Source organism: Solanum pennellii, chromosome 10, assembly GCF_001406875.1.
Source record: "Solanum pennellii chromosome 10, SPENNV200".
Classification (NCBI taxonomy): domain Eukaryota; kingdom Viridiplantae; phylum Streptophyta; class Magnoliopsida; order Solanales; family Solanaceae; genus Solanum; species Solanum pennellii.
Genome location: NC_028646.1, coordinates 676,270 through 702,830, shown reverse-complemented (window position 1 = coordinate 702,830; position 26,561 = coordinate 676,270). Strand labels below are relative to the sequence as shown.

Sequence of the window (26,561 nt, the reverse complement as noted above, 5' to 3'; positions counted from 1 at the left end):
AAATTTCAAATACATTACAAACAGTGTTTTTCAAATTGTAATTCATACAACAAAAACGTTTCATATTTCATACCTTATTTATACACAATTAATATAACAATGATTAAGATTACCACCTTCATTCGATTTATCATACCAAATAACACTTCATATTTCATACTCTATTAATAAAATTTATTGCAACAATCATCAAGTTTATCGAGTTTCATAAAATATGTATTAATATATTCTTGCACATTATTTAACACATTGTAAAACTAAAACGTCCATAATGCACCATATTTGTTGAAAGTATGATAGAAAAAACAACAGAAATTGTAATATGAACAATATTATCAAACAAAAAATCAGTAAACTATAATAAATATATGAACAATATTATCAAACAAAAAATCAGTAAACTATAATAAATACTTACCTGACGGTTTCCATCTTCCATCATGTTTAATTAATATGAATATATTATTGTCCTTCACAACAAATCACGATATTTTTCACAGAAAAATAACTTCAATCACTCAAAAAAAAAATTGCAATATGTAAACAAGAGAGAGAAATACGATATAAAAAATTTTGATTTTAATTTATTTGAGCGTTTTAAGGAATAAAATCATATTTTAATTTGATTTCAATTTATTTGAGCGTTTTAAGGAAACTGAATAATCTGATTTTTTTGGATTCCTTAATATGTACTTATTAGTTATTATCTGTTATTAATTGATTTTATTTTAAATCACAAGAATCTTGTTACTTTCCAATTAAAAAACAGAAACAATTTTTTCTGTTATTCTTTTTTTTAATATGCTTTTTAATTATTTAAAATCAATCTTTATTTTATAATAATATGATATAACTTAATATATTAAATGTTATATATTAAAAGTCAAACCTGAGAATATTACTATAAAAAATGCTATATATCTAATTTACACAAAGTTATATCTTACATTCTCCCGAACTTTATGGGCTTATATTCTTGTTGCTCCAATATTTTAGGTCTACAATTCAGCCCACTAAGAAAATTAGGGCTTTAGGCCCATAATCACTAATGGGCCTGCTCAAATCCAGTTAAAAATACCCATTTACATTCTCTTCTTCGTCTATTGAGAATATATTGAGCGCATAGGGTTTGTTTTTGGATTTGAAAAGTGAAAATTCTGAATAAATCGAATCTTAAGTTTGTGAAAATCAATCAATGGGAAGGAGAAAAGAGCGTAAACTTGCAGCAAAAGGTGCCGCCGGTCGGAGAGTTAAGCTCGATCTCTTCGCGGAACCCCCTGGTAATTCACTTTTCTCTCTATTTTCATGTACATGTTGTTTCAGATGCAAATTACTGAATATTCGTTCTGAATTTGTTAATTTTTAGATAGTAAACTTGGTGAGCTTATGCGAGGTATAGTAGGTTTCGAATCCGGGTGAAGAATGTTATCTAGATTGATAGCTAGCGTAAAAAAAGTGTGGTTTTGATGTATGTATAATAGAGAAGCTTTTGTGTTGTTCATATAGTTGAGCGTATCCATTTGGATTGACGTGTGATTGATATAGCGGTGGCTCACCAAGTTTATTTTGATGATAAACTTTTTGAGCTATGCACTTACCAAAAAAACTAGTCTTTGCCCTTTGGGAACATGCCTTGCTCTTTTTGTCCTTGTCATTATATGGAACTTCTATATATTTAAAAGTTGGAGTTATTAAATAGGAGAGTTGGAAATGAAACAACAATAACAACATACCTGTGTAATGGAGGGTAGGGTAGTACTTTGCTTAATCTTGGGAGGTAAAAAGGTTGTTTTCGGTAAATCCAAGTGTTCCGAAGTGGTGAAGTTAGCAATACAAATTTTACGATTCAATCATTAGATTAAATTCATAATAGTGGGACGGTGCATTTTCCATCAAGATTGAAATATGTGATGCTAATTATGATAATATAGCCTCTAATGGTATGAATATGTCAATGTCGTTTTGCCTGTAAATGCCTCTAACCAAATTAGCAAAGACATGTAGAAGAAAAACATACATTTTTGCAAAACGTACAAACAAAGCACAATAAATGTATATTTATCTTATCCCCAAGCATCTGAAAGTAGGATAGGTTTTTGGAACATATTCAAATTAGAATAAATAGAAATAAGATTACCATAAAACCCGGCTTGCACTCTGTAATTAAATATTCCTCTTTACACAATCAATCCCTCAAAATTTGCTGAAACTTAAAGTATTTAGTCCCATGGTATCCAAAATGCAAATAAGCTAACAATGAATGTAAATAATACATTAAACGTAAAATGAGATTGAAGTTTGATCAGGGTAACAAAAAAAGATGCATATCCATTCACTAAAATTACGGTAATACTTCTAAATTTTCTTATACAGATGGATTGACAACAAAATAGTTAATTATGATATAACAAAAGGATCATGCACTTGGCCTTAGCCTTGATGATGATGTTAGAACTCTAAACTTAGTAGAAAGTACAAAGCACATATTATAATATATGAATAGGGCCTTCTGAATACTCATTGCCTCACACTTAGATGATGACAATTCATTATCAATCGGTTTAGGATGTTTACGAAGTGATAATACATGACATTTGACCAACCCGACCTATTAGCACCCCTAATGAGAGGAGACATTATTGAAGGCAATTTTAAGAATTGGACGAAAAAAAGGAGATGCTAAATGTTTTCAGCCCTCTGTTTTCTCATATTGGTGCTTCTCGCTTTTGGGACTGAAGCGCACACTTGTTCATTATCGCCTCGCTTCAAGGCATTAAAGTGCAACCCTATCGCCTCGCTTCACTTCTCGCTTAAAGCGAGTGCTTCAGCGTTTTAACAACGGCATTGCATGAGCTTGACCAGCAACTTTTTAAGCCTTCTTTGACTGTGATTGAGACTTGAGAGTCTGTGCCTTTTCTGGTCGCTATTGCAGTTGTCTCTCTGTTAGTTAGTTACTTGTATTTGAACCTAGCTGGTTCAGACTTGATTACTTGTCGAAGATCATTATGGGGATTTCTTTTAAATGGTAAGGTATTTTAAGATATTTAATAAAGCCAACACTAAGAGAGTACTGAGGTTACATCCCATAAATTCACAAAATAAAAGAAAAAAAGGAAAAAGTAACCCTGTGTGTATATTTGTATCCAATTAAGCTTATCCCATATGATAATTGTCTGATGTGTCGAGTTGCATGTCTGCAGGGCTGTCCTGAGGATGTACTTTCTTTTTTTTGTTCTATGTGCTTCTTACATGATATGGATAACCTTTTGAAGGAAATTATGTGCATCTACTGTACTACCGAATTATCACTTTGTGCGTCTTTATAAGATCTTTTTTCTATCTATGTATGTTGATATTCAAGCAATTTTGTTTGCTTGATAGGAGATTTAGGTGGCTCCTCTGTCCAAGATGAAGTTGGAGGAGAAGAAGAATCCAAGATTCATGCCGAGCTACCTAATTCACCATCGTCTTCAGGTGGGTTCCGTCAGTTTTCTTCCAAAGGACTTGTAGAGAAGACATGATGTGACCGATAATGTTGGTGGAAATTATTGATTTACTTTGTAGAAGACATCTTGTTTGTACCACAAAAGTTTATGTTTTCAGAATGTAGCCTGCTGTGGTATTGGGAACTTTCAATTGGTCATCAGTTACCGTCAGCCCCTGCCACAGTCAATTATTGAATACGTCTTACCTATCATGCCTTTTTTGGCGGCATCAAAGGCGTACTGATTACAAGAAGAGTATTTCCTCTCCTCGGTTCGTATGTTTCTGTCTTTATTTGCTTTATGACTTTCTGACAGTTGATGATGTGCTACAGGTGGCCATGAACTACAATGATCCTAAATTCATCAGTCTTCTTTATCTAATGTTGTTAATTTGTTGCCCTAAATTGTATAGTGGCTTTATTATAATATTTATTGGGTGTTCTTATCACTTGGCTTGAACTTCTCTGACATTTTCTATTTGGCCCTCAGGTCAAGAACCGGAGAATCCTCTTATGCTGCTTGGGCAATATAGTGACGATGAAGTGGATGAGGAGTTAGTTGAAGTACTTAAACGTGCTGCTTCGGAGGATTCTTCTCTTGATCACGAAGACAAGGTGAGCTGTAGGTAATTTATTCACTTGCCGTGGGCCACATAATTTGTCGGTTGATGAGCCACTTGTTTTGGTAAAGTGGATTCTTTTGCTTGCATTCTGATTCAACAGTGATATGAAGGTGAATAATAACCTTAAATTAGAAGAAATGTTCTGTGTTGTATTTGTTTACGAACTTCCTCAGTTTGACTCCCACTTATTTACCCTATGCTTCAACTGGTTATTCTTCTATCTAGGTCGTAGCTGCTCTTACTACTCTGCAACTATCACTTCTAGTACACTTGTGATTGCCTTCCCTTCCAAAGTTCCAATTACTGATAGTGATACTATTGGAACATAAATTATGCTGTTTTTTGAGATGATTTCTTTGAAAGTTTTTTTGTTTTGTTTTGTTAATGATTATATTCTTTTGGATTACGGACTAGGTTATTATTCTTTGTTAGCCTGACATTGCCTCTACTTGTACATTTTCTATTCAGCTTCTCCATCCTAGATGGATGGGGAAGTTACTTTAATGCAGTTGATCTAATAGTTTTGTTTTTGTGTCTGTTTTGCTTAGGGAAAGCACTCTGGCGACGACGAAACTAATGTTAATGGGGAAATTGGTTCTACTGTTATGGAAGTTGAAGAGAAAGCTATTGACAATGGCTCTGATCTACCAAGTCCCTCAGATAGACCTGCAGAAGATAGTGCTAGAGAAAACAATGCTTCTGTCTCAGTTGATTTACATGCACAGTTGAGTGTGTTGGATCAGATTACTGCCCCTACAACTTCTGATGCACAGGCTCTAGTAGATGCAAGTGCGGGGTGGAAGATGGTGTTGCACGAAGAGAGTAACCAGTACTATTATTGGAACACAGTAACAGGCGAGACTTCATGGGAAGTGCCTCAGATATTGGGTCATGCAGTTGAACCGAGATTAGAAGAGAAAGTTACTGCTGAAACTGAATGCATGGGCGGCACCACCTTGGAGAACTTAGAACCCTCTGCAAAAATGGATATGGACACTAGACAGACTGGTGTCAGCTACAGCGACATTAATGAATACAGGAAACCAACAGATGACGACTTACATGATAAAAAAGGAGACAATGATGAGGACCAGAGTGGCACAATAAATGGCTCTGAACAAATTGATTCACAGTGCAATGAAATATCTTCTCCTGGTGGATCTCTTTCTTCAGGGAAATCAGATCATGCTCCTGAAGGTAATTTGAATGGGCCAGGTGAAGATTTTACAAAATGCAGCGATGCAGATTATGTTCCGGAAGATGAAGCTGAGGCAGACTTTTCCTCTGACCTGGTAAAACATTGTGAACGTTTGCTAAAGCAACTGGAGACCATGAAAGGGTATGCTACTAAGGTTTTTTGTACTTCTCCATGGATCTTTATTCCCAACATTTTTTTTTGTTTTTCTTGTTGCACGTCTGATAAGTTTCCAGGAGGATCTTTTCACCTCTCTCCTTCTTTTCCTTCCTTTCTTTGTTTTTACTGATTTATTTCCTGTTCAACAGGTCTGAATTTTTCGTACAGTATGACCGAATTTCAAAATATGCATTGGAACTTGAGATTAGGCTAGCTGATATAAGGTCCTTAGCCTGTAATGGGCTTTCATTACTTCCCTTCTGGGTGCACTCCGAGAGGAAGATAAAACTGTTAGATTCAGAAATAAATCAACTTTGTGGGCTATTCTTATCTGGACAACAGAATGATGTTGAGGCTGATCATGTATCCCACAGAGGTAGTGATAATGTAAATGATGCAAATGGAGAGAGTTCAAGCTGTCCTGCCACCACTGGGTATGCTTGATTTGACTTGGTTATATTAACAGTAAAGAACATGATAATTTTTCTCTTCTTATAATGATGCTGCTTCTTGTCTGACCAACTTACATATTCTTTCAGTGATGCAAGTGAGGAAAGCGGAGCCACTGGGGTACATGAAGATTTAACTCCTCAAACAGTGCTTCATCCGGCTGAGGAAGTAGACATGGATGTAGATATGGAAGTTGAAGATACAGAACCTTCAAGAAGCTTAACTGTGTGTGGTGCACTACATGCCCCAAATCATGCCCCACTGGATGGACCAAGCCTGTCAGTGCAACAGACAAAATTGGAGTCCTCAATCCTGGAACAAACACCTAATGTTCCTCCTCCACCTGATGAAGACTGGATTCCTCCTCCACCTCCTGATAATGAACCTTTTCCGCCACCACCACCTGATGAGCCTGTAGATCATACACATGCTGTTCCTTCAAATATGGAATCAGTTCAATCTTTTCCTTACAACTTAGCTTATCCGGGTTCAACATTTGATTACTATGGGCAAACTAATCCTGAAATTGCTAGTAGTTTATATGGAACTTCTGATGGTCAGATAGCTGTTACTCATCACCCTTTATATTATCAAATCCCAACTACATATAGTGTGGCTCCTGTGGCGATCAACCATGTTGACCCCAGTGCATACTATGGCCATCAGGATGGAGCACTGCAGCCTGTCTCTGTTGTCAGTGGTACAGGGTCTTCTGGTCTTCCAGCTATACCAGTTCATGAAACTGTTGCCCCTGATACAACTCCATCCTTAGATGTCAACAAGGGGTCACGATCTGATTTATCAGCAAAATCTGAGGCTGATGTACCTGCTGATTTGGAGAATGAAAAGACATATTTTGATGTTCCTGCCACACAATCCTCTGTAGCTACAGAAACCGTATCAGCAATGGAGGGTGTTGGTGTGTCTTCAACATCTGTCGCCACTGGCGCTGTTGCTACTGCTTCAACTGCTCCCTCAAAAGTTCCATCAAAAGGTAAGTTGGGCAATCTAAATTTGCTTGTACTTGTTTGCGAGTTGCAATTCTTACATTTTTAGTATGTCATTAATATCGAGAGGGATTTTCTGCTGCATTTACATGTGAAACTCTTCGTCATGCTTACTATAGGAGCTTTTCCAATGGATATGAAGCTGTCCATTCTGATTTTGCATTCTTTTTCTCTTCAGTTTTGCGTAAGCGGACTGTGGGTGTGGTGTCCACATTAAGGTCTAATAAGAAAGTGTCGAGCTTGGTTGACAAGGTAACTGCCTTCACCTGGTGCTTCCCTTCCCATGTCCTTGAAGATTGGTTACAACATTTTTGCTATAGTTTCTCTTAAATGATTCTCATAATGCTTATTCATTTCATTAGTGGAAAGCTGCCAAAGAGGAGCTGCATGCAGAGGAGGAAGAAGAACGTGAAAGTGCTCTTGAGAAGTTGGAGAAGAAACGACAACGAGAAATAGAGGTCTGCTAACATTTGTTTAGACAGGCTCTGGTATATCCAGCTTTTTTTTTTTAATTTTATGCTGAACTCTGTTTTGTTTGTAGGAATGGCGTGCTCAGCAAATTGCAAGTGGGGAGGCCAAAGATAATGCTAATTTCCAGCCACTTGGCGGCGATTGGTATTACTTCTCATTATTTTGTTTCACTGCGTTATATCTCTATGTTTTATGTTTTCTTGATAAAATATCTATTAGGAACTGTCCTTGAAATAGTGGACTTGTCTTAGATCCTCCTCCTCGCTTGCCTTACTGATCTTAGGGGAGTTGGGGTATTCTTTCTTTTTTGAAACAGTAAACTCTTTCTATGCTGTACTAATTATTTCATCATTTATATATTGCTTGAATCATATGGATGCACGCATAAAGACCTGAGGCTAACTCATGCAATTGTGCAAGCAGTGTCGTATTCATTGAGCATAGTAAATTATAGTTCCTCACATTTGTCTCGACTGTATTGATGATATGTAGGCGAGAGCGTGTGAAACGAAAAAGAGTAGAAAAGATGAGGGAGGCTGAAAAGCAACTATCTGAAGAAAATGAGCAGCCTGATCTGGATGTCATTTCAAGAGGTCTTCCATCTGGATGGAAGGTATCTTTCTGTCTCAGGTGTTTTCTGTTCCTTGCATGGAAGATGAAATTTTGTTATGTGTACGATACATGATCCAAACGCCAAATTATCTTTGCTCTCTTGAGAAGATGAACTGATAGTGAGCTATTAAAATGAATATCATTCTAATTTCAGATTATGAGTTTGTCAGAAAGCTAAATCGAATCACTGGAAAACGTCAGTGGACTTTGTTGAGGGTTTTAACTGACGAATTACCTCTTTGTGATATCAAAAAAACCTTTTAAGTTGGAAATCAAAACTAATAGAATATTTAACTTGTGCTTGTAGCTTAAATATTTTTGGATGTCTGTCGATCAATTTTCCTTGTTTTTCTGTTTGTTGCTTAAATTCCAATTAGCCATCAGCTTGGTAAGTCCTGAAATCTGGGTAGATTTTGCATTCATCAATGCTCCATTCCCTGGATACGCCACAGTTTGGTGGAACACCAACATTTTGCTTTTTCTTGTGCTTGTTATTATCTTAGTCACGCCATCTGAATACAATCCAGATTAGAGGTTATTAGTCTCGATATTCTGCTTGTGCTTTACTAGTCTGTCAATTAAGCTTTGTATGCTGATGATTGTGTACCCGTGTGACTGCCCTCCAGGCTTATTGGGATGATTCGACGAAGCAGGTCTATTATGGAAAAGCTGTGACATCAGAAACGTCCTGGAATAGACCAACTAACTGACGAGGATCAATAGGAGTTCCTACATTACATACTTTTTATAACAACAGTGGTTCTAATATTATTAGCAGTTGCTATCTTGTATATATGTAAGGTTGTAGTGATGTGATCCAGCAGTAGCTGTTTTGAACTCGATTTGATTTCTTAATGAGTTCTAAAGTTTTGTTTTTGTTAGAGACGAGCTTTTATCGTTCCCCAATTTTTGAAATCGCGCCTTCCCTTCAGTGATTATCGGTTTATTGAAGCCAATTTTACTGGCTGATCTTGGTAGTTGATCAATGTAAAAGGAAAATTCAAGCTTGGGTTGTTCTCTTAACAAATCAATTCACACACACGCAAAAACTATATATGTGTATATATGTATGTACACACTATTAAAAGTACAAGTGCACGGCATTAAGCCATTTCCTATACAATTAAATAATGAGGTTCTACTTGCTTTTAGAGTAAGCTTGTGATCAGATTAATGCCTTCACTTCACCAAGATAATTGAGGGTGTGTTCATGTTGGTTAACACTAATTGGTAGTAAGTGTTTATTTTTGAAGAACTTGTGAACTAAAACAAATCATAAATATATGTATGTAATTATAAAGCGTCTCATTGAGACCAACAAAGTTGGATGTCTAAATTTTACTGACAAAAAAAGGATGAATGTTTCACAAATTGAAACGAAGGGATTAGTAAATAACATAGAGACACATTGTGTAGGCCGATTTTGAAACATAAACACATGTGAAATAGGCCTATAGAACAAAGTAGAATATCAATGAAATACAGACATGTTCTATCTATTGGAAGAGAAGCACAAACAGTAATCACTAAGATGGAACTTTCTGTTGCTAATTCATCCTTTTTTAGTCAAAAACAGGGTCTAGCTCGTTAGATCCGAGTTCAACTAAATGCAGTATTTTCAACACATCACATCTCCACATGCAGATAATAATTAATAACCATATCAAAAGAATAATTTCAGTATAAAGAAACCACATTAAAATGCACTTGAAATACCTCAATCAATCAAGTTTTGAATCACACCAAACTATATAATATTTTCCTAATCATCCAGTAGGAAAAACCACACCAGCCTTCTTGATGAAGTCATGTCTCCAAGAAAATGTCTAGGTTTATATAAAGAAAAGAAATGGAATGTATCTATTAAAGATAAAGGTGTCTACCACACTTCCAATTCCTGAGTCCGCCTCTGAGAACAGATACGGGAATAGTCAGGCCCCAAGCAGATACGGAACACCGGTGAAGAAAACAAACCAGAAGCACAAATAATTCTAAAACATTAAATGTTGTAGTTCAATAATTTTGTCTCCTACTTCTGCCTCTTATATATCTTTTCCAAGAATGACTTGAGAACTGCTTGCATTGGTTTGCTTAATTTGGTTTCTTCATCTTCAATGGAATTTATCAGCTCTTCATACGTATTCTCCTCATATTCCCGGTACACATCCTACAAATTTCCAAAAGGAATACGCCAGAGTCAGTGGTGTATATAGCTTATTAGGTATAGGGTTCAACCAAATGCAGAATTTTCAATACAGAAGCATGGATATATATGTGAGAAACCCCTAACTTTTAATAAATACTATAGTGTAAACTCATAATTTGAAAAGTAGGATTGGGTTACTTAAAAGGTTGACGGTATCAAGTTTAAATCCTGAGTCCATCTCTTGTCAAATACCATATTTGAAATGACATTTTACTAAGAAAAGAATACAACTTCATGACTACTTATCAAAGAGAAATGAGAGAAAGCAGCAATAGTAAAGAAAGGAAAAAAGAAAACCTCAAGTTTGAGATCCTTATAGAGCGCCTCAATTTTAGCAACGCAAGCTTTATCATCTATTCCATAGTTCTCCTGCAAACAAAAATCTTACATTTAGCATATTGCTCATGCTAGTTGTTTGCATAGCTATGTTGCTCGGCCCTCCAAAAATATTGCCGTGCTCATAGCTTTAGTAGGATCAAAACACACCCAACAATACTTTTGAAGAGTTCAAGCTATATAGTTACAGACAATGTTACCAAGCGGTGACAAGTTTTTTAGGCTTACATCCAATATTTTCTTCTGCTCCTCGTTGCAGCGTTCTAGGGCTTGCACAACCAACCAAGAGCACTTGAAATCTTTAATATCTGTGCCATTCTGATAATAAGACACAAATCGTTATAAAATCTCTACATTTTCTAGTTAAAAGAGCTACATGATCAATTTTCAGGATTTTTTTTGATACCAACTTTCTTATAAAACCTACCTTACCCAACACCTGTGGATCAGCAAAGCAGTCCAGGTAATCATCCTACAAAGGACCGAAAGCTTTCAGTCAGAATTTGTAAAGTATATCTGTAGTCAGCAGATGGGATCTTAGGTAGTTCGGGGAAACAAACTAAATGACTTGGACATATCAGATAGGCTATCACGTAACTCGTAAGACACATAATTGTTAGCCACATCCATAAAACAAATACTTTTTCATTGTTTGACCATACGGCACATGAATCATTAGCGTGTCAACAAGGTGTCTTAGAACATTCAGACTTGTTAGGGGGTGATATGCAGCTCTTTTGTAAGTACAGGAAATGTCATGTGCTGAAAAAAACAAGTTTTCAATCTAAAAACAAATGTTAACAATAAGAATGAATATTCTACTATGTTTCTTTTCATAAGTTAATGAGTATGTCATGTACAGATAAATGACCAGTTTGGTTTCAAACGTTTTGTATTTCTTTTTTTTTGAGAAGGAAAACGTTTTGTATTTCTGAAACAAAAACCAACTTTTTTCAGAAAAACTTAACTAAGGTATGTCCCAAAACAAAGTTGTCTAGATTTTCAATAAGAGAACCACAATCAGAACTAGTCTTCCAAACCAGCTACTTGGTTCACAAAAGAAGCAATGCTTTGATCTATAGACGTTTTAGTACTTCATATTTGATTATAATAACTCACACATTTTCAACTATTAATATATGTCGGTGTTTCCTTTTTGGGAACCTACTCTAAAGCGGATTACGCGCAACGGGACAGCTGATCTCAATTCCAATGTTAAGAAGCATGAAATTAACCACTCGTTCAGATCTAATCAAACATTTCTTTCTGGAAATCAACATAATTCATATATATACAAAACCTAATCAAAACAAGTGTGTTTCAAAAATGTATTCCAACCATATTTATGAAACTAATTTCATCAAAACAAAGCTTCTCTTCAAAAATTATATGTTATGCAAATAATTGATTTGCGAGATTTGGAAATGTTGTCAGATAGATCTCATGGTATAGAAGATGATACTTGAATAGATGCATCAGGGTTAATCATAATTCTTACCTGAACTTGGAAATATATTCCCATTTTGATGAGTATGTCCTTGGCATTAGCATGATTGTCAAGATTCTCTCCGGCCATAAGAAGTGCACATGCCACCTGAAAATATAGATTAAGTAATTTATATATACCTTAATCATGCACATCATCTTGAGATAATTCCCATTAATCTGTACAGAGAGTTCATTAAGAGGAACACGAAGATGTACCCAAACTAAGCACACACAAATTTTCTGAAGTTGTGGTTACAATTAAGAATCTAGAGAATAAAACAACAAAAACATTAAAATAATAAATGGGAAAAGCGCACAGTTAGCTCAGGCTGAGGCGGAAATCTAAAAATTTAGATTCATCAAACTAATTTTGTTGTTTTTTGAAGCTTGTAAAGGGTTGAAAGTTAACTGGGGGAAGAGCAGTTTTTGGAGTGGGGAAATTGCCCACAACTTATTTGGGTTTGCCTTTAGGTAATACACACACAGATTTGAAGATATGGGACAACATAGTCGAGAAGACTGAAAAAAGACTAGCTAGATGGAAGAATCAATACATTTCTTTTGGTGGTAGACACATTCTTATCAACTCTGTTCTAGATTCTCTCCCAACATATGTTGTCTCTTTTCACTATACCCGCAAAAGTGGTTAAGAAATTGAACAAAGTTAGGAGAGATTTCCTTTGGCATGGCTGCAAAGAGAACAAAGGATACAATTTGGTCAAGTGGGCGACAGTTTTGCATAGAAAAGATAAAGGTGGCTTGGGCATTAGAGATTTGAGGAAGCATAATAACAAGAGTCTTTTGATGAAATGGTTGTGGAGATACACAGAGGAGAGGCAAGCTTTGTGGAAAGATTTGATTAAATGTAAATATGGGGAGGATGGATTCTGGTGTAGTAACATAAGCACGGATGCTTATGGAGCGGGGGTTTGGAGAGCTATTAGAAACTTATGGCCCAAGTTAGAAGCAAATTTACATATCAAGGTGGGGGATGGAAGGAGAACTAGAATCTGGTGGGATGTATGGATCAAACAAACCCCCCTAAAAGACTTGTTTCCTGATCTATTTATTTTGTGCACTCTGAGGCAATGATCAGTCATTGCTGGACAGTACAAGGTTGGAATCTCTATTTCAGAAGACTTCTAAATGATTGGGAAATAGAGGAAGTACCCAAACTGTTGGAGGAAGTGGGGGATTTAGCAGGCATCAATACTGACAATGATGTTGTTAGATGGTCACACAGTAAGGATGGGATCTTCACAGTTGGCAGGGCATATAAAAAGGAGTGCAACTTGCGAAGTAGCAGATACCAGAGTTCATGGAAAAATATCTGGAGGGCTGCAGCACCAACAAAAGTTGATGTTTTACTTGGTTGGTCACTAGAAAGGCATGCTTGACACATGAAGTCTGAAGAAGAAAAAAAAGATCATAATTCCGTGGTGCTCTTTATGTGGGAAGACAAGAGAAACTAACAGCCACTTATTCTTACATTGTACTTTCACAGCACAAATATGGACCATGCTTCTCAACTATTCAGAAGTGAAATGGATTATGCCCGAACATACAACTGATTTACTTGGTTGTTGGATCAGGAGAGGAGGTAGCAAGAGACAAAAGACCTGGTGGAATTTGATTCCACATTGCATTTGGTGGATAGTGTGGAAGGAGAGGAATAGTAGGAATTTTGAAGATATATCCAATTCCATTCACAAGGTTAAGTGGAATTGTATTGTATCTCTATATTTTTGGTGTAAAGAGATAGGATTAGAGGATTCAGATCAACTTTTTGATCAACTCTTAGAATTCTTAGGATCCCTGTAAGTATTTTGTTCTTTGTTTTTTTTTTTCCTGATTTTCTAAAGGTCCCCACCATATCCTTATAGCATATCCTTATTGCTGAAGATACAATGTTTACCAATTCTCAACAAAAAAAAAAAACTAAAAGTTGCAAATAGCTAAGTTACTTCAAGTTGATTCAGAAATTTGAGATTGTTTTAGAACAACAGACTTCTTCCACACAACGCAAATTTCAGAAAAAGAAATAGACGTGAAGAACTCCTCATAATGAATAGTGACTAACAAGCTGTTAACTCAATTAGGAAGGAATACCATACTCACTGGGAGATAAAATGAATAATAAGCAGTTTTATACTGGACAATCCGCCCATGACTGCATGAAATCACATCATGAATTAGTTTAAACAATTCAAGTAAAACTGAAAGCAGAATTTTTTTACAAGATTATCGATGAAGTCTCCTTACATAGACAATGAGTACTTTGATAAATCTTTCTCTTGTGTGGTAATCAAATCTATCATTTGTCCACAGGCAGTCTGGTATTCCACCTGTAAAAACATGTTGGCAAAGCCAAAGAGAAAAAGGTAAAAATGTTCAGCATTATAAAAAGTTTAATTCAGAGGCCTCCGCCTCATTGCGCATAAGAAGACTCACCTCATTAAACAATTCAAGAAGATCAACATAATAAGGCTTTCCTCTAAAGTGCTGTTTAAGAATAACAGCTATGTGGTTGCGAAGAAGTACGCCATCATTAACAGCAATCATGCCAACCTGCAAGAAATATTAAAACAATAGTCCCTCCAACAGTTCAAAGAGAAAAACAGTAGTCTCTTAGCATGCACACACACCTTGTCTAATCTGAACCAGCATGGTCGACCTCGGCGTTTGGAAGAGCCATCCATTATATCATCATGAACAAGGAAGTATCCTTGAAGCTGTAGCATACATTCCCACAAACCATACACTCAGAAGAATTCAAAAACTAACAATGTTTCTTGGGGGTTATAATAAGGCTCAGGTGTAGCTTGAAGAGTGCTTAGGTTGCGTACCCATTCAATGCACCAGCCAAGGGAGGATATTAGAATGATCTCCTCACTGGTTAGTTGTTTCCCTTCTTTCAACAAACTGTAGCTATCAATAGCAGAGGGCCCGCGGGTTAGCTTTCCTGTACAGAGAGTGTATAAAGTACTTGGATAAAAAACTTTTTAGCTATGAAAAATGAAAGCGGAAGGAACTTTTAGAATAAGCAGAACTAGAACTTTATTCCAACCTCCAAGTAGATTGTGGTCCAACATCTGAAAAAATCACGGGAAGTATAAATTAGTTTGAAGTTGAAGTTCAATTTGGACATGTAATTTTGATTTTCAAGTTGTATGATTTTCTCATTAACAAGAAAACCACACAAGTTGAGAAAACTTTAAAAGAAAAATTTAATTATTATACAAAGTGTCTTGCCAAAATGAGCAAACCATAGTTCATAAACAGCATATCGAAATATTCTACGACGCCGCATTCATAAATTGTATATTTCTATGTCAAACTTCCAAATACAAAGTAATTATTTAACACAATCTTTTCACATGGAACGAACAATCTTTTTACAGCGAGCATCAGTCTATTTTGTAAAATTTAAAATTATAGGTATTGATATCATATTCCAAATCAGACATTCAAACACCTGCTAAATAATCAAAATGGGGAAAAGCAGAAGAAATTAAAAATTACCTTTGCTACCCAATCACAAGCGCCATTAGTTAAATTGATATCCAAGTCCTTTAAAATCTCGGCTTTAAGTTTTTCATAAACCTCCATGAATTCTGCCCTAAAATCACTCATTTTTCAATGTTATTTTCGTTTGTTTTAGAGGAGGAGAATTTTTAGGTTTTCGGCACACAATGCTTTTTATTTCTTATATAGGAAACAAATAGTGGTGTATTTGGTTGAAAAGTGGCAAAGGGCACTTTTAATCCATCAGCTGTTGCTGATAAATTAGAGTGTGTTTGGATTGACTTAAAAGTTGGTCAAACCTACTTTTAAGTCGGTTTTTGACTCCTGGAAGTATTTGTCAAGTATAAAAATAACTTAAAATAACTTAGGAAGTGTTTGGCAAGGTTAAAAATAACTTAAAATAAGTTAAACCAAAAGTAGGCTTCCCCTACTTCTTATTTTGACTTAAAAGCTACATTTTTTAGGCCAACCCAAACGGACTCTTAGTATTGTTGTTGAATAAAATCAAACAAAAAGGTCAATTACGTATCACTTGCCATAGTAGTTCATTACAGAAAAAATAGATAATTTTAAAGTTAGCCACCAATCCACAAATTTTTCAGCATAAGTTGTGAATATTGTTACGAATTTGATGATGATGGGGTTACACTAGGGATCAACTCTTAGTCCGTTCCTATTTGCATTGGTGATTGGATGTATTGACACATTATATTCAAGGAGAGATGCTATGGTGTATGTTATTTGTTTGGCTGTCTGTCAAATGATCTTCGTTGTTTTCTGTTTGTTGCTTAAATTCCAAATAGCCATCAGCTGGTAAGTGGAGAAATCAGGGAATATGCTGCATCTCAGAGACTTAGCACATTTTCTGCCATTCCTGTGATGCTTAATGATGCTCTCTTTTCCAGCTTATTGGGATGACTCCACGAAGCAGGTCTATTATGGGAATGCTGTGAATCAGAAATGTCCTGGAACAGGCTAACTGACTGACAAAGATCAATAGGAGTTCCTACTTTACAATATTCATTATAACGCTAGTGGTTCCAATATTATTGGCAATTACAATCTTGTATATATTTAGGGGTACAGTGATGTGATGCAGTGGTAGCTGTTTTTGAACTCGATCTGATTTCTTAATGAGTTCTGAAGCTTTGTTAGTATGATATTTAGGTGAAGGAGGGTAATGGGCGAGCTTTATCATTCCCCGAGTTTTGAAACAATTTGTCTGCCCCTCTGGGGTTTATCATTATTGAAGTAGCTTTAATTCTTCGGAAGTTAAGTATAAATGAAAATTTTCTATCCGAACTAATAATTTTGTATATGCGTCTACATAGCAATTCCCAATGCTACATCTTTCCTATTTGATGATTATGACCCAAAAACAGAGTGAATAGCGAGCCAGCTATCAACAATTATTGATTGGATGGACTAGAGTGTACTGAATTCCTTACTACGTTGAGCTTGGCTGTTGACAAATACAAGGGAATGTTCAGGCTTGGGTTGTTCTCTTAACAAATCAATTTGAATATATATCCAAATTGGTAACCCTTGGCATGTTTTTGAAAATGAGCATAAATATTGAACATACATGTGCAGAGCATTAAGACATTTGGCAGAACATAAAATCTGAGGATTTACTTGCTTCTAGAATAAGTTTCTGATCAGATTAATACCTTAGCCAAGAGAATTGTGGGTGTTTTAAAGTTGGATACACTAATTAGCAATTGTTTATTTTTTAAAACTTGCGGTCTAAAGTAATTTATAAATATATGCGACTATAAATTATCTCAATAAGTTTAAGATAGAAAGCTTAATATTAAAACTTAAGTATAGGAAGGTAAGAAATTTTTTTGGAACTGACTAAAAAGGAAAGAATGTCATACAAATTGGAACGGAGGGAGCAATAAATAACAAGAGACAAATTATGTAGCTTCCTATTTTGAAAAATAAACACATGTGAAACAGGCCAATAGAACAAAGTAGAAAATTCATGAAATACAGCCATGTTTTATTCATTCGAAGAAGCACAAATAACTATCACTAAAGTTGTGCGCACTATGGAGTTACCTATGATGGGGAGCTGGTTATCACCAAACTTTCTGGTTCTGATTCAGATAGTCTGGCTCCAAGCAGGTACCAGACACCCCGTGAAATGAAAGAAGCACAAATAATTCTAAACATTAAACACAGATATTCAATAATTCTATTTCTTACTTCTGCCTCTTATAAATCTTTGCCAAGGATGACTTTAGAATTGCTTGCAATGCTTTGCTTGGCTGAGCTTCAATAGAGTTGATCAGCTTTGCATATGTCTTCTTCTCATATTCCAGGAGCACATCCTACAAATTCCCAAAAAGAACAGGCCAAAAAGAGTGGGGTATCTAGCGTATCACATATGAGTTCAACTGAATACCAATATTTCCAACACGGAACATGGATGTTCTTCTTTTAGCAAATACAGGGTAATAACTAATAATCATATCAAAAACATGATTTCAGTATAAAGAAACCACATCAAAATGCACTTAAACAGCTCAATCAATCAAGTTTTTTGGTATGATGTTTTTCTAATCATCAAGTACGAAAACCACACCATTCTTCTTGATGAAGTCATGAGTTGTGTGATCAACCACGTTTGTATTGTTCAGCTCCAGATTGTAGAAATCCATCTTATCATCTGTAAATAGTGGTCCAGCATGCCATGTACCATGACTCAATTTAATAAACTTTGGACCTGAAATTCTGAAAGCCTGCACTTCATCAACAGCAGGAGGCACATAAAAATGCCCACAATGTGACTGCACAACAATATCAACAGCACCCTTGATATCAGTTGGATCTACAATCGATGGCTTAGCAACTCCAAGATACCAAACATTGCCTCCAATTGATCCAAGACATTGAGTGACATTGGCATGATGTGTTATCTTAGAAAATTTGAGCGATCGATCTTTAAGCTGCATAATGTAAAACCTAGGAATCCCATTGCTCAAATCAAGCTGAGCATCACGAGGACCGAATTCTTCCCCATCTGGAGACGCCTCAATGACCTGACCACCACCAACAAAATACTCAGTGAAATCCTACAAGTGTGGTCCGTACTACAAGTGTGGTCCGTAAGGATAGAGTGTACACAAACTTTAACCCTACACCTCACGAAGGTAGAGAGGTTGTTCTGGAGTACCCTTGGCTCGAGTACAACAAATTAAAGTAGGTATGAGTATGAAAAACATATTGAAGAAAACATAGCATGCATAAGGAAACACTAACGACAAATTAATGCAATAATTGAAACAGGATAAACCATAGATGCTGATAGCTCGTGTAGGTAGAGAGACTGTTTCTGGAGGAACTGTAGTTACGAAAAACACAAAATGACAGAGAAGAAAAACAGAGCAAGTAACGAGGAATCAGTAACAACAAAATAGTGCAATAACCTAAACACCATAAACAATATATGATAATAGAAATCAAAAGTAACTACCTGTCCAAACTCTTTAAAAGTTTCTGCGGTTGCTTCTATAGGTTTCAGCTTCACGACTGACGGCGACGTCGTGCTAAAGCCGGAAGATTCCATTGATACAGAAAAGGAACGACGGCGAGTAGGCAATATGGGAAGGGGAAAGTAGTGAATGGATTGATGAGTAGATTCTGTGAGTGATTTCACCGGAAAGGAATCGGAACTATTATCGGCGATCGGAGATCCGGCGAGTCGGCGATGTAGCCTGACGGATGGCGAATATATGAAAGGCTTCAATTTTAGCATCTTTGAGCATCACTCCACTCTACAAATTGGATAACTTTTCAATAAAAAAATCAAAAATATCTTCTTCTTTTTTTTTCATAGCTCGTAAATTATAGTAAATATTCTTTTATTCTTAATAATACGAATATTTCATTTTAAAATTATACTATAATCATAAATATTCTTTTATTCTTAATAGCACAATAAAAAAAAGTTTCATTTATGTGTAAATATGAATTTGGTTATGTATATATAGGTAGATATTTCTAAAAAAATGTATATATTTGTAATCCACATTTCCTAAGAATAAAGATTAAGTGATATATCAATAAAAACTATTCGAGAGTGATAAGTACTTATTCATTTTTAACTAGAAATCAATAATTTGAGTCTCCTAATACGAAATCGTCTTTGTCATAAGAAACATTTTGCCACTTAATATGTGATATTTTAGTGCAAATTAAAATTTACTCAGACTCAAATATAGATATCGAACGAATAAAAAGGATTCCACTAGTTGATTTAATAAATTATTTTAAGTATTGTCAAACAGCTAAATAAGTCAAAAACCAGCTTTTAAATCAGTTTGACCAGCTTTTAAGCTGAACCAAACGGGCTCTTAATGGGCTTAACTGAGTTTGATTACCACTTTTAGCATTTTCCCCAAATTTTAATATTTCAGAGAGTTCAACACCCACTAGGTAGTAAGTAATTAACATGTCTCATTTATTTGAAGGGGAAAAACAAATAACATGTCTATGTTAAAGATAGAGATGTCTCCGACACTTTCAAATCGTGATTCCGCCTCTTAGCACAGATTTGAATTATTCAGGCTCCAAGCAGGTACCGAACACCCGATAGAAAATAAAACAAATAATTCGAAACATTAAATATTGAAGTTAAATAATTTTATCTCCTACTTCTGCCTTTTGTATATCTTTGCCAAGAATGACTTCAGAACTGCTTGCACTGCTTTGCTTGGTTGAGCTTCAATGGAGTTGATCAGCTTTTCATATATACTCTTCTCATATTCCAGGTACACATCCTACAAAATTCCCAAAAGGAATAAGCCAAAGTCAGTGGTGTATCTAGCTTATTAGGTACGAGTTCAACTGAACGCAGTATTTTCAACACAAAACATGGATATATATATAGATATGTGTGTGTGTGATAAACCCCTTCCGTTTCAATTTGTTTGTCTAACTTTTATTTTTAGTATGTATCACAAAGAATATCTGTTTCCTTTTTTGGCAGCGCTTTAGTTTCAACTTTCTACATGGCATGTTTAAGACAACTACATTTAAGAGCATTTTGGTACATTCTACATATCTTTAGTTTAACATCACAAGATTCAAAAATTTCTTTACTTTCCTAAACTTTGTTTCGAGTCATAACTAGACAAACAAAATTGATACGGAAGGAGTAGTATATTCTAAACCCATGATTTGAAAAGTACAATTAGGTCACTTTAAAGGTTGACCCTATCGAGTTTAAATCTTGAATTCGCCTCTTATCTGAGATGATTTTTTCCTAAGAAATGAACAGAACTTCATGATTACTTAACAAAGAGAACAGAGAAAGCAGCAACAGCAAATAAAGGGGTAAAAGAAAACCTCAAGTTTGAGATCATTGTAGAGCGCCTTTACTTTAGCAACACAAGCAGGGTCATCTTTTCCATAGTTTTCCTGCAAACAAAGTTCTTACATTTAGCATTTCCTCATACTAGTTTATCTGCTGAGCTATGTTACTCGGACCCTCCAAAAATTTAGCCATACTTGTGTCGGATACTTCAAATGTATAGCTTTAGAGGATTTGACACACACGGGGCAATATTTTTGAAGAGTTCGAGCAAGAAAGTTGCAGAGAACATAATCAAGGGATGACAAGTTTTTTAGGCTCACATGTAATAACTTTTTCTGCTCATCATTGCAGTGTTCTAGGGCTTTCACTACCAACCAAGAGCACTTGAAATCTTGAATATCCGTGCCAATCTGATAGTAAGGCAGATCATTATAAGATCTATACATTTTCAAGTTAAAAGAGCTATGCGATTAATCTTCAATATTTAGATTAGTGGTAGCTTTCTTATAAAACCTACCTTACCCAATATCTCTGGATCAGCAAAGCAGTCCAAGTAATCATCCTACATAGTTACGCAAGCTTTCAGTCAGAAGTTGTAACATGAAAGCATATCTGCAGATGGGATCTTAGGTATTTCGGTAAACCAACTAAATTAGTTGAACATTTCAGATAGGCTATCACGTAATCGTAAGACACATGGTTGTTAACCACATCCATAAATTAAAAGAACAAATATTTTTTCATTGTTTGACCAAATTGTACATGAATTTTTAGTGTGTCAACAAGGTGTCTCAGAACATTCAGACTTGTTAGGGGGTGAAATGCAGCTCTTTACAGGAAGGTTATTAGCATATTGTACAGGCACAGGAAATGTCATGAGCAACACTTGAAAATAGCAACTTTTAACTAAAAGAAACAAATGTTAATGATAAGAATGAATATAATACTAAATTTCTTTTGATAAGTAAATGAGTATGTCATGTACAGATAAATGATCAGTTTGGTTTCAGATGTTTTGTGTTTCAGAAACAAAAACAATTTTTTGTTCTTTTCAGAAAACTAAGCTAAGGTGTCCTAAATTTTCAATTACAGAACCAAACTGAGACCCAGTCTTCAAAACCCGTTACTTGGTTCGCAAAATAAGCTTTTTTTTTAATCACTCACACATTTTCAACTATTACTATCTGTGGGTGTTCCCCTCTTTGGAAACCCATTCTTAGGCATATTATGGCGACACAACAGCTGACCTCCATTCCAATGTTAAGAAGCATGAACTCAAGCACTCATTCAGCTCTAATCTAACATCCAAAACCTAATCCAAACAACAAGTGTTTTTCAGAAGTGTATTCCAATCATACTTATGAAACTAGTTTCATTAAATAACTAAATCAAAAACCAAAACCAAAACCAAACCCCTCTTAAAAGATTATATGTTATGCAAAGAATTGGTTTATGAGATGTGGAAATGTTGTCACGCAGATCTCATGGTATAGAAGATAGAACATGAATGGATGCATCAGGGTTAATCATAATTCTTACCTGAACTTGGAAATATATTCCCATTTCGAGTAGTATGTTCTTGACATTAACATGATTGTCAAGATTCTCTCCTGCCATAAGAAGTGCACATGCCACCTGAAAATATTGAAGAAGTAATTTGTATATACCTTAATAAAATGCACATCAATCTTCAGGTAATTCCCATTAATCTCTACAGAGAGTTCATTAAGAGGAACAGAAAGATGAACCCAAACTAAATATGCACAAAACTTTTGAAGTTGTGCTTTAATTATGAACCTAGGAGAATAAAAACAACAGCACATCAAAAGTAAATAAATGGGAAAAGGGCACGGTTGGCTCAGGCGGAAATCTAAAAATAAGAAGTTTGGTAATATGTTTTCTGAAAGTTGCAAATAGCTAATTTACTTCAAGTTGATTCAGAAACTTGAGATTGTTTTTGGACATCAGATGTCAACCACACAACACAAATGTTCAGAAAAAGAAATAGACATGAAGATCTCCTCATAATAGAATAGCGACTAACAAGCTGTTAACTCAATTAGGAAGGAACATCATACTCACTGGGAGATAAAATGAGTAATAAGCAGTTTTATACTGGACAATCCGCCTATGACTGCATGAAATCACATCATGAATTAGTTAAATAATTCAAGTAAAACTGAAAACAGAATTTTACAAGGCTCTTGATGAAGTCTCCTTACACAGGCAATGAGTATTTTGATAAATCTTTCTCTCCAGAATGTGTGGTAATCAAATCTATCATTTGTCCAGAGGCAGTCTGAAATTCCACCTGTAAAAACAAAGCCAAAGAGAAAAAAGGAAAAATGTTCAGCATTATAAAAAGTTTAATTCAGAGGCCTACTTATGCATAAAAATTAAAAAGTGTCACCTCATTAAACAATTCAAGAAGATCAACATAATAAGGCTTTCCTCTAAAGTGCTTCTTAAGAATTCTTGGTATGTGGTTACGAAGAAGTATGCCATCATTAGCAGCAATCATGCCAACCTGCAAGAAATAATAAAACAATAGTCACTCTGAACAGAGTTCAAAGAGAAAAACAGTAGTCTCTTAGCTCACACACACACACCTTGGGTAATCTGAACCAGCATTTTTGACCTCGGCGTGTATGAGAGCCATCCGTTATATCATCAAGAACAAGGAAATATGCTTGAAGCTGCAGCATACATACCCACAAACCATACAGTCAGAAGAATTTAAAAACCAATAATGCTTCTTGGGGGTTAGAAAAAAGACTCAGGTGTAGCTTGAAGAGTGCTTATGTTGCATACCCATTCAATGCACCAGCCAAGGGAAGATGTTTGAAAGATTTCCTCACTGGTTAGTTCTTTCCCTTCTTTCAACAAACTGTAGCTATCAATAACAGAGAGCCCACGGTTCAGCTTACCTGTACAGAGAGTGTATAAAGTACTTGGAATAAAACCTTCTAGCTATGAAAAAATATTAAAGCAGTAGAAACTTTTAGAATAGGTAGAACTAGGACATCGTTCCAACCTCCAGGTACATTGTAGTCCAACATCTGAAAAAATCACGACAAGTATATATTAGATGCAAAGACGAGGACAAAGTGAGACACTGGCTGTCAGGAAAATGAACTAACTCGGGAAACAGTAAAAATGAACAGAAGCTGGCCTAAGGCTGTAATAAAGTTAGAAACTTGTCATATCAAAATTACTAAACATAATGATGTTAGAAATTTGTCATATCAAATGTAATGAACTGACATTCAAAAACACAAGCTAGTTTATGTTGTATGAGTTATCAGGAAATAACCCAAATAGACCATTTTGACATTTTCAACTGTAACTTTTAGAATAGTGATAATACATCCCCCACAACTCTTTCTACTGTAATCATAAAACATTGGAGGAACCAGAAGGTTAGGAGCGGGTGCAGCATCTGTCACACCACTCCTAACTCACTTAACTAATTCACTTACTCCAAGTTAATGCTTAGATCCCCCTGTTGCAAAGATATTAACTAATAATTCTCTATTACTCTTTGTAAAAACAAACAACAAAGCACAAGTGTTCTCCACTTCCACCCTTGGAAAAACATAAAACACCCAGCAAAACCGCATGCAGTCTCAAATAATGAGATGGTGGGTTCCAATAGGTGTATTTGAAATAAACTATATATCCTTTTATAACATCAAAATTTTACTTCTTCACAGTATGTTCGGAGCACAAGGTAGAGGGGAAACTAATTCCTTTTTAACTTACGTTCCATTATCAATACAATGTTTAATGCCTCTCTCATTAAGATAGTTGAGATTACTTTCCTTCCGATGCTACAGACGCATCCTTATGTACTCATTTTCTTGTGCAGTTGATCACAAATAAGGTTGAATTTTTGCAACCCCAAGCTTAGCATAGAAAGGCCAATTCTCTTTAGTGGAAAAAATGAGTTCAAGCACTATCAAATAATGTAAGGTCCTAATCCTCATCCCACCACCCATGTGGGTCTCAATAACATGAATAAAATGATAAAAATCAAAACTTTATTGTAAAGAAAGAAATTCCTACAAAAATAAAAAAGATTTTCCCATAAGTGTGAAGGATAAAAAATATTTAGCACAAAGAAACAGGCTAAAAACAATATCAAAAGCACGATTTCAACATAAAGAAACCAAATCAAAATGCACTTAAACAGCTCAATCAATCAATTTTTGAATCCCAAAACTGTATCAATGCTTTACATCAACTCCTTATCCACCATATGAATCTTTCATGGCCCTTTGTTTCCTATTCGGTAGTTCTATAAACTAAGGTCCCGTTTGAACCGCTTGAACATGATTTGAAATCAGATTGATTTGAAGTTATAATTTGGATTTTTTCTCATAAGCAAGAAAACCACGCAAGTTGTAAAAACTATCAATTCCAAATCTTCTACAAATTCTTACCAAATGAGCAATCCATTGTTCATCAACAACCTATCTAATTATGCTAAAGTACATAGCAATTATTTAACATAATATGAATCTATATTGTAAATCATAATCTCAAATCGCACATGCAAACACCTACTAAACAATAAAATGAGGAAAAAAAAAAGAAGAAATTCACAATTACCCGTTCGACCCATTGACGACCATCATCAGTAAACTCGATATCTGGATCATTAAGAAGCTCAGATTTCAGTATTTTGTAAACATCCAAGAACTTCGACTTCAAATCACTCATTTTCCCACTGAAAAAACTGTTCTTTTCGTTAATTTCAGAGAAATATGAGAATTTTTGGGATCTTTGAATGCAATGCTTCTCTTCTTTCGCATATATAGGATCCAAATAGCTATGTATTTGGTTGAGAAGTGACAAAGAGCATTTGTAATTTGTGAGTAACAACCTCCCTTTTTGTAGCAAATACATAATATTAGAGTATTGTTGTTAAATCAAATCAATAACTCAATTATATATCACTATCATTGTGGAAAAAAAAAAGATTATTATAAAGTTTGATATGAATTTTTTTTAATGTGGAAATATATATAATAAAGAGAAAAAAAGAGTTTGAATATGTTATTAGTCTTTATTGTTTTTTATATTGAAATGATTTTTTCTTTATTTAGCGGTGATAAATTTTGATGTATTGGATGTATTTGTATTTATAGAAGTTTTTATTTTTGTGTTTATCGTAGTTATTAGTTTTCGAACATGTATAACTCGTGTTAAAAAATTGGTTAATGAGATTTGATATATATTAAAAAAAAGGTTTGGATATGTTTGTTCTTGTGTTGAAACAGATTTTCTTTATCAAGTAGTAATTAATTTTGACATATTGGGTGTATCTGTATTTATAAAAGCTTTTTTGTTTCTTGTGATTATCTGAATTATTGTTTTGTGATTATCTGAATTATTGATTTAGTTTAATTTATGCATGGTGAAATGAGATGTTGAAATGGTCTTAGCTCCTGAATATTTTAACAATAAAAAAATGGAAAAAAAATTAGATTAAGATATTTATGAATTTCATTATGTTTTTGTGAATATACTTATGTATTTCATTCAGTTTTCGTTATTTTATCAAACAACCCCAAATTCAGTTATTTATATCTCTTAATTTTGCGATCTAGAGTTGTATACCACTTGTTACAAAAGTGACTTACATATACTGTACACTTTTTTTGTTACATTACCTAGATA

General features: G+C 34.9%; 4 protein-coding genes across 9 annotated transcripts; 1 reads left to right on the top strand and 3 right to left on the bottom strand.

Annotated features, from left to right (window-relative positions):
• The first annotated feature begins 1,116 nt into the window (after nt 1–1,116).
• LOC107001697 (formin-binding protein 4) lies at nt 1,117–8,916 on the top strand. Of its 3 annotated transcripts, none has more exons than XM_015199658.2 (11): nt 1,117–1,280; nt 3,382–3,474; nt 3,975–4,099; nt 4,656–5,446; nt 5,611–5,895; nt 6,001–6,905; nt 7,097–7,170; nt 7,281–7,376; nt 7,460–7,533; nt 7,882–8,002; nt 8,628–8,916. In XM_015199658.2, exons 1-11 carry the CDS (start codon nt 1,196–1,198, stop codon nt 8,709–8,711), a joined length of 2,733 nt encoding a protein of 910 aa, XP_015055144.1. In that variant the 5' UTR covers nt 1,117–1,195; the 3' UTR covers nt 8,712–8,916. The 3 variants fall into 3 exon arrangements, with proteins under 3 accessions (XP_015055144.1, XP_027768277.1, XP_015055145.1); XM_027912476.1 differs by having other exon boundaries at nt 1,148–1,280; nt 3,362–3,756; XM_015199659.1 differs by having other exon boundaries at nt 1,167–1,280; nt 3,382–3,756.
• Nucleotides 8,917–9,676: 760 nt separating this feature from the next.
• On the bottom strand, nt 9,677–17,908 carry LOC107001695 (farnesyl pyrophosphate synthase 1, mitochondrial-like). Of its 4 annotated transcripts, none has more exons than XM_015199655.2 (12): nt 15,554–15,679; nt 15,099–15,123; nt 14,878–14,993; nt 14,677–14,763; nt 14,483–14,599; nt 14,294–14,376; nt 14,150–14,201; nt 12,042–12,137; nt 10,971–11,015; nt 10,772–10,861; nt 10,505–10,576; nt 9,677–10,168 (listed from the first exon to the last, which is right to left on the bottom strand). In XM_015199655.2, the coding sequence occupies exons 1-12, from the start codon at nt 15,662–15,664 to the stop codon at nt 10,031–10,033; spliced, it is 1,032 nt and encodes a 343-aa protein (XP_015055141.1). In that variant the 5' UTR covers nt 15,665–15,679; the 3' UTR covers nt 9,677–10,030. The 4 variants fall into 4 exon arrangements, with proteins under 4 accessions (XP_015055141.1, XP_015055139.1, XP_015055140.1 ...); XM_015199653.2 differs by lacking the exon at nt 15,554–15,679 and adding an exon at nt 17,768–17,908 and having other exon boundaries at nt 9,685–10,168; nt 14,141–14,201; XM_015199654.2 differs by lacking the exon at nt 15,554–15,679 and adding an exon at nt 17,768–17,908 and having other exon boundaries at nt 9,685–10,168.
• LOC107001696 lies at nt 17,541–19,373 on the bottom strand. Its single transcript, XM_015199657.2, has 2 exons — nt 19,038–19,373; nt 17,541–18,603 (listed from the first exon to the last, which is right to left on the bottom strand). Exons 1-2 carry the CDS (start codon nt 19,317–19,319, stop codon nt 18,121–18,123), a joined length of 765 nt encoding a protein of 254 aa, XP_015055143.1. The 5' UTR covers nt 19,320–19,373; the 3' UTR covers nt 17,541–18,120.
• Nucleotides 19,374–20,000: 627 nt separating this feature from the next.
• Nucleotides 20,001–25,802, bottom strand: LOC107001694 (farnesyl pyrophosphate synthase 1-like). The gene is made up of 12 exons (XM_015199652.2): nt 25,491–25,802; nt 23,914–23,938; nt 23,691–23,806; nt 23,489–23,575; nt 23,290–23,406; nt 23,102–23,190; nt 22,962–23,013; nt 22,419–22,514; nt 21,397–21,441; nt 21,200–21,289; nt 20,912–20,983; nt 20,001–20,343 (listed from the first exon to the last, which is right to left on the bottom strand). The coding sequence occupies exons 1-12, from the start codon at nt 25,785–25,787 to the stop codon at nt 20,215–20,217; spliced, it is 1,215 nt and encodes a 404-aa protein (XP_015055138.1). The 5' UTR covers nt 25,788–25,802; the 3' UTR covers nt 20,001–20,214.
• Nucleotides 25,803–26,561: the final 759 nt, after the last annotated feature.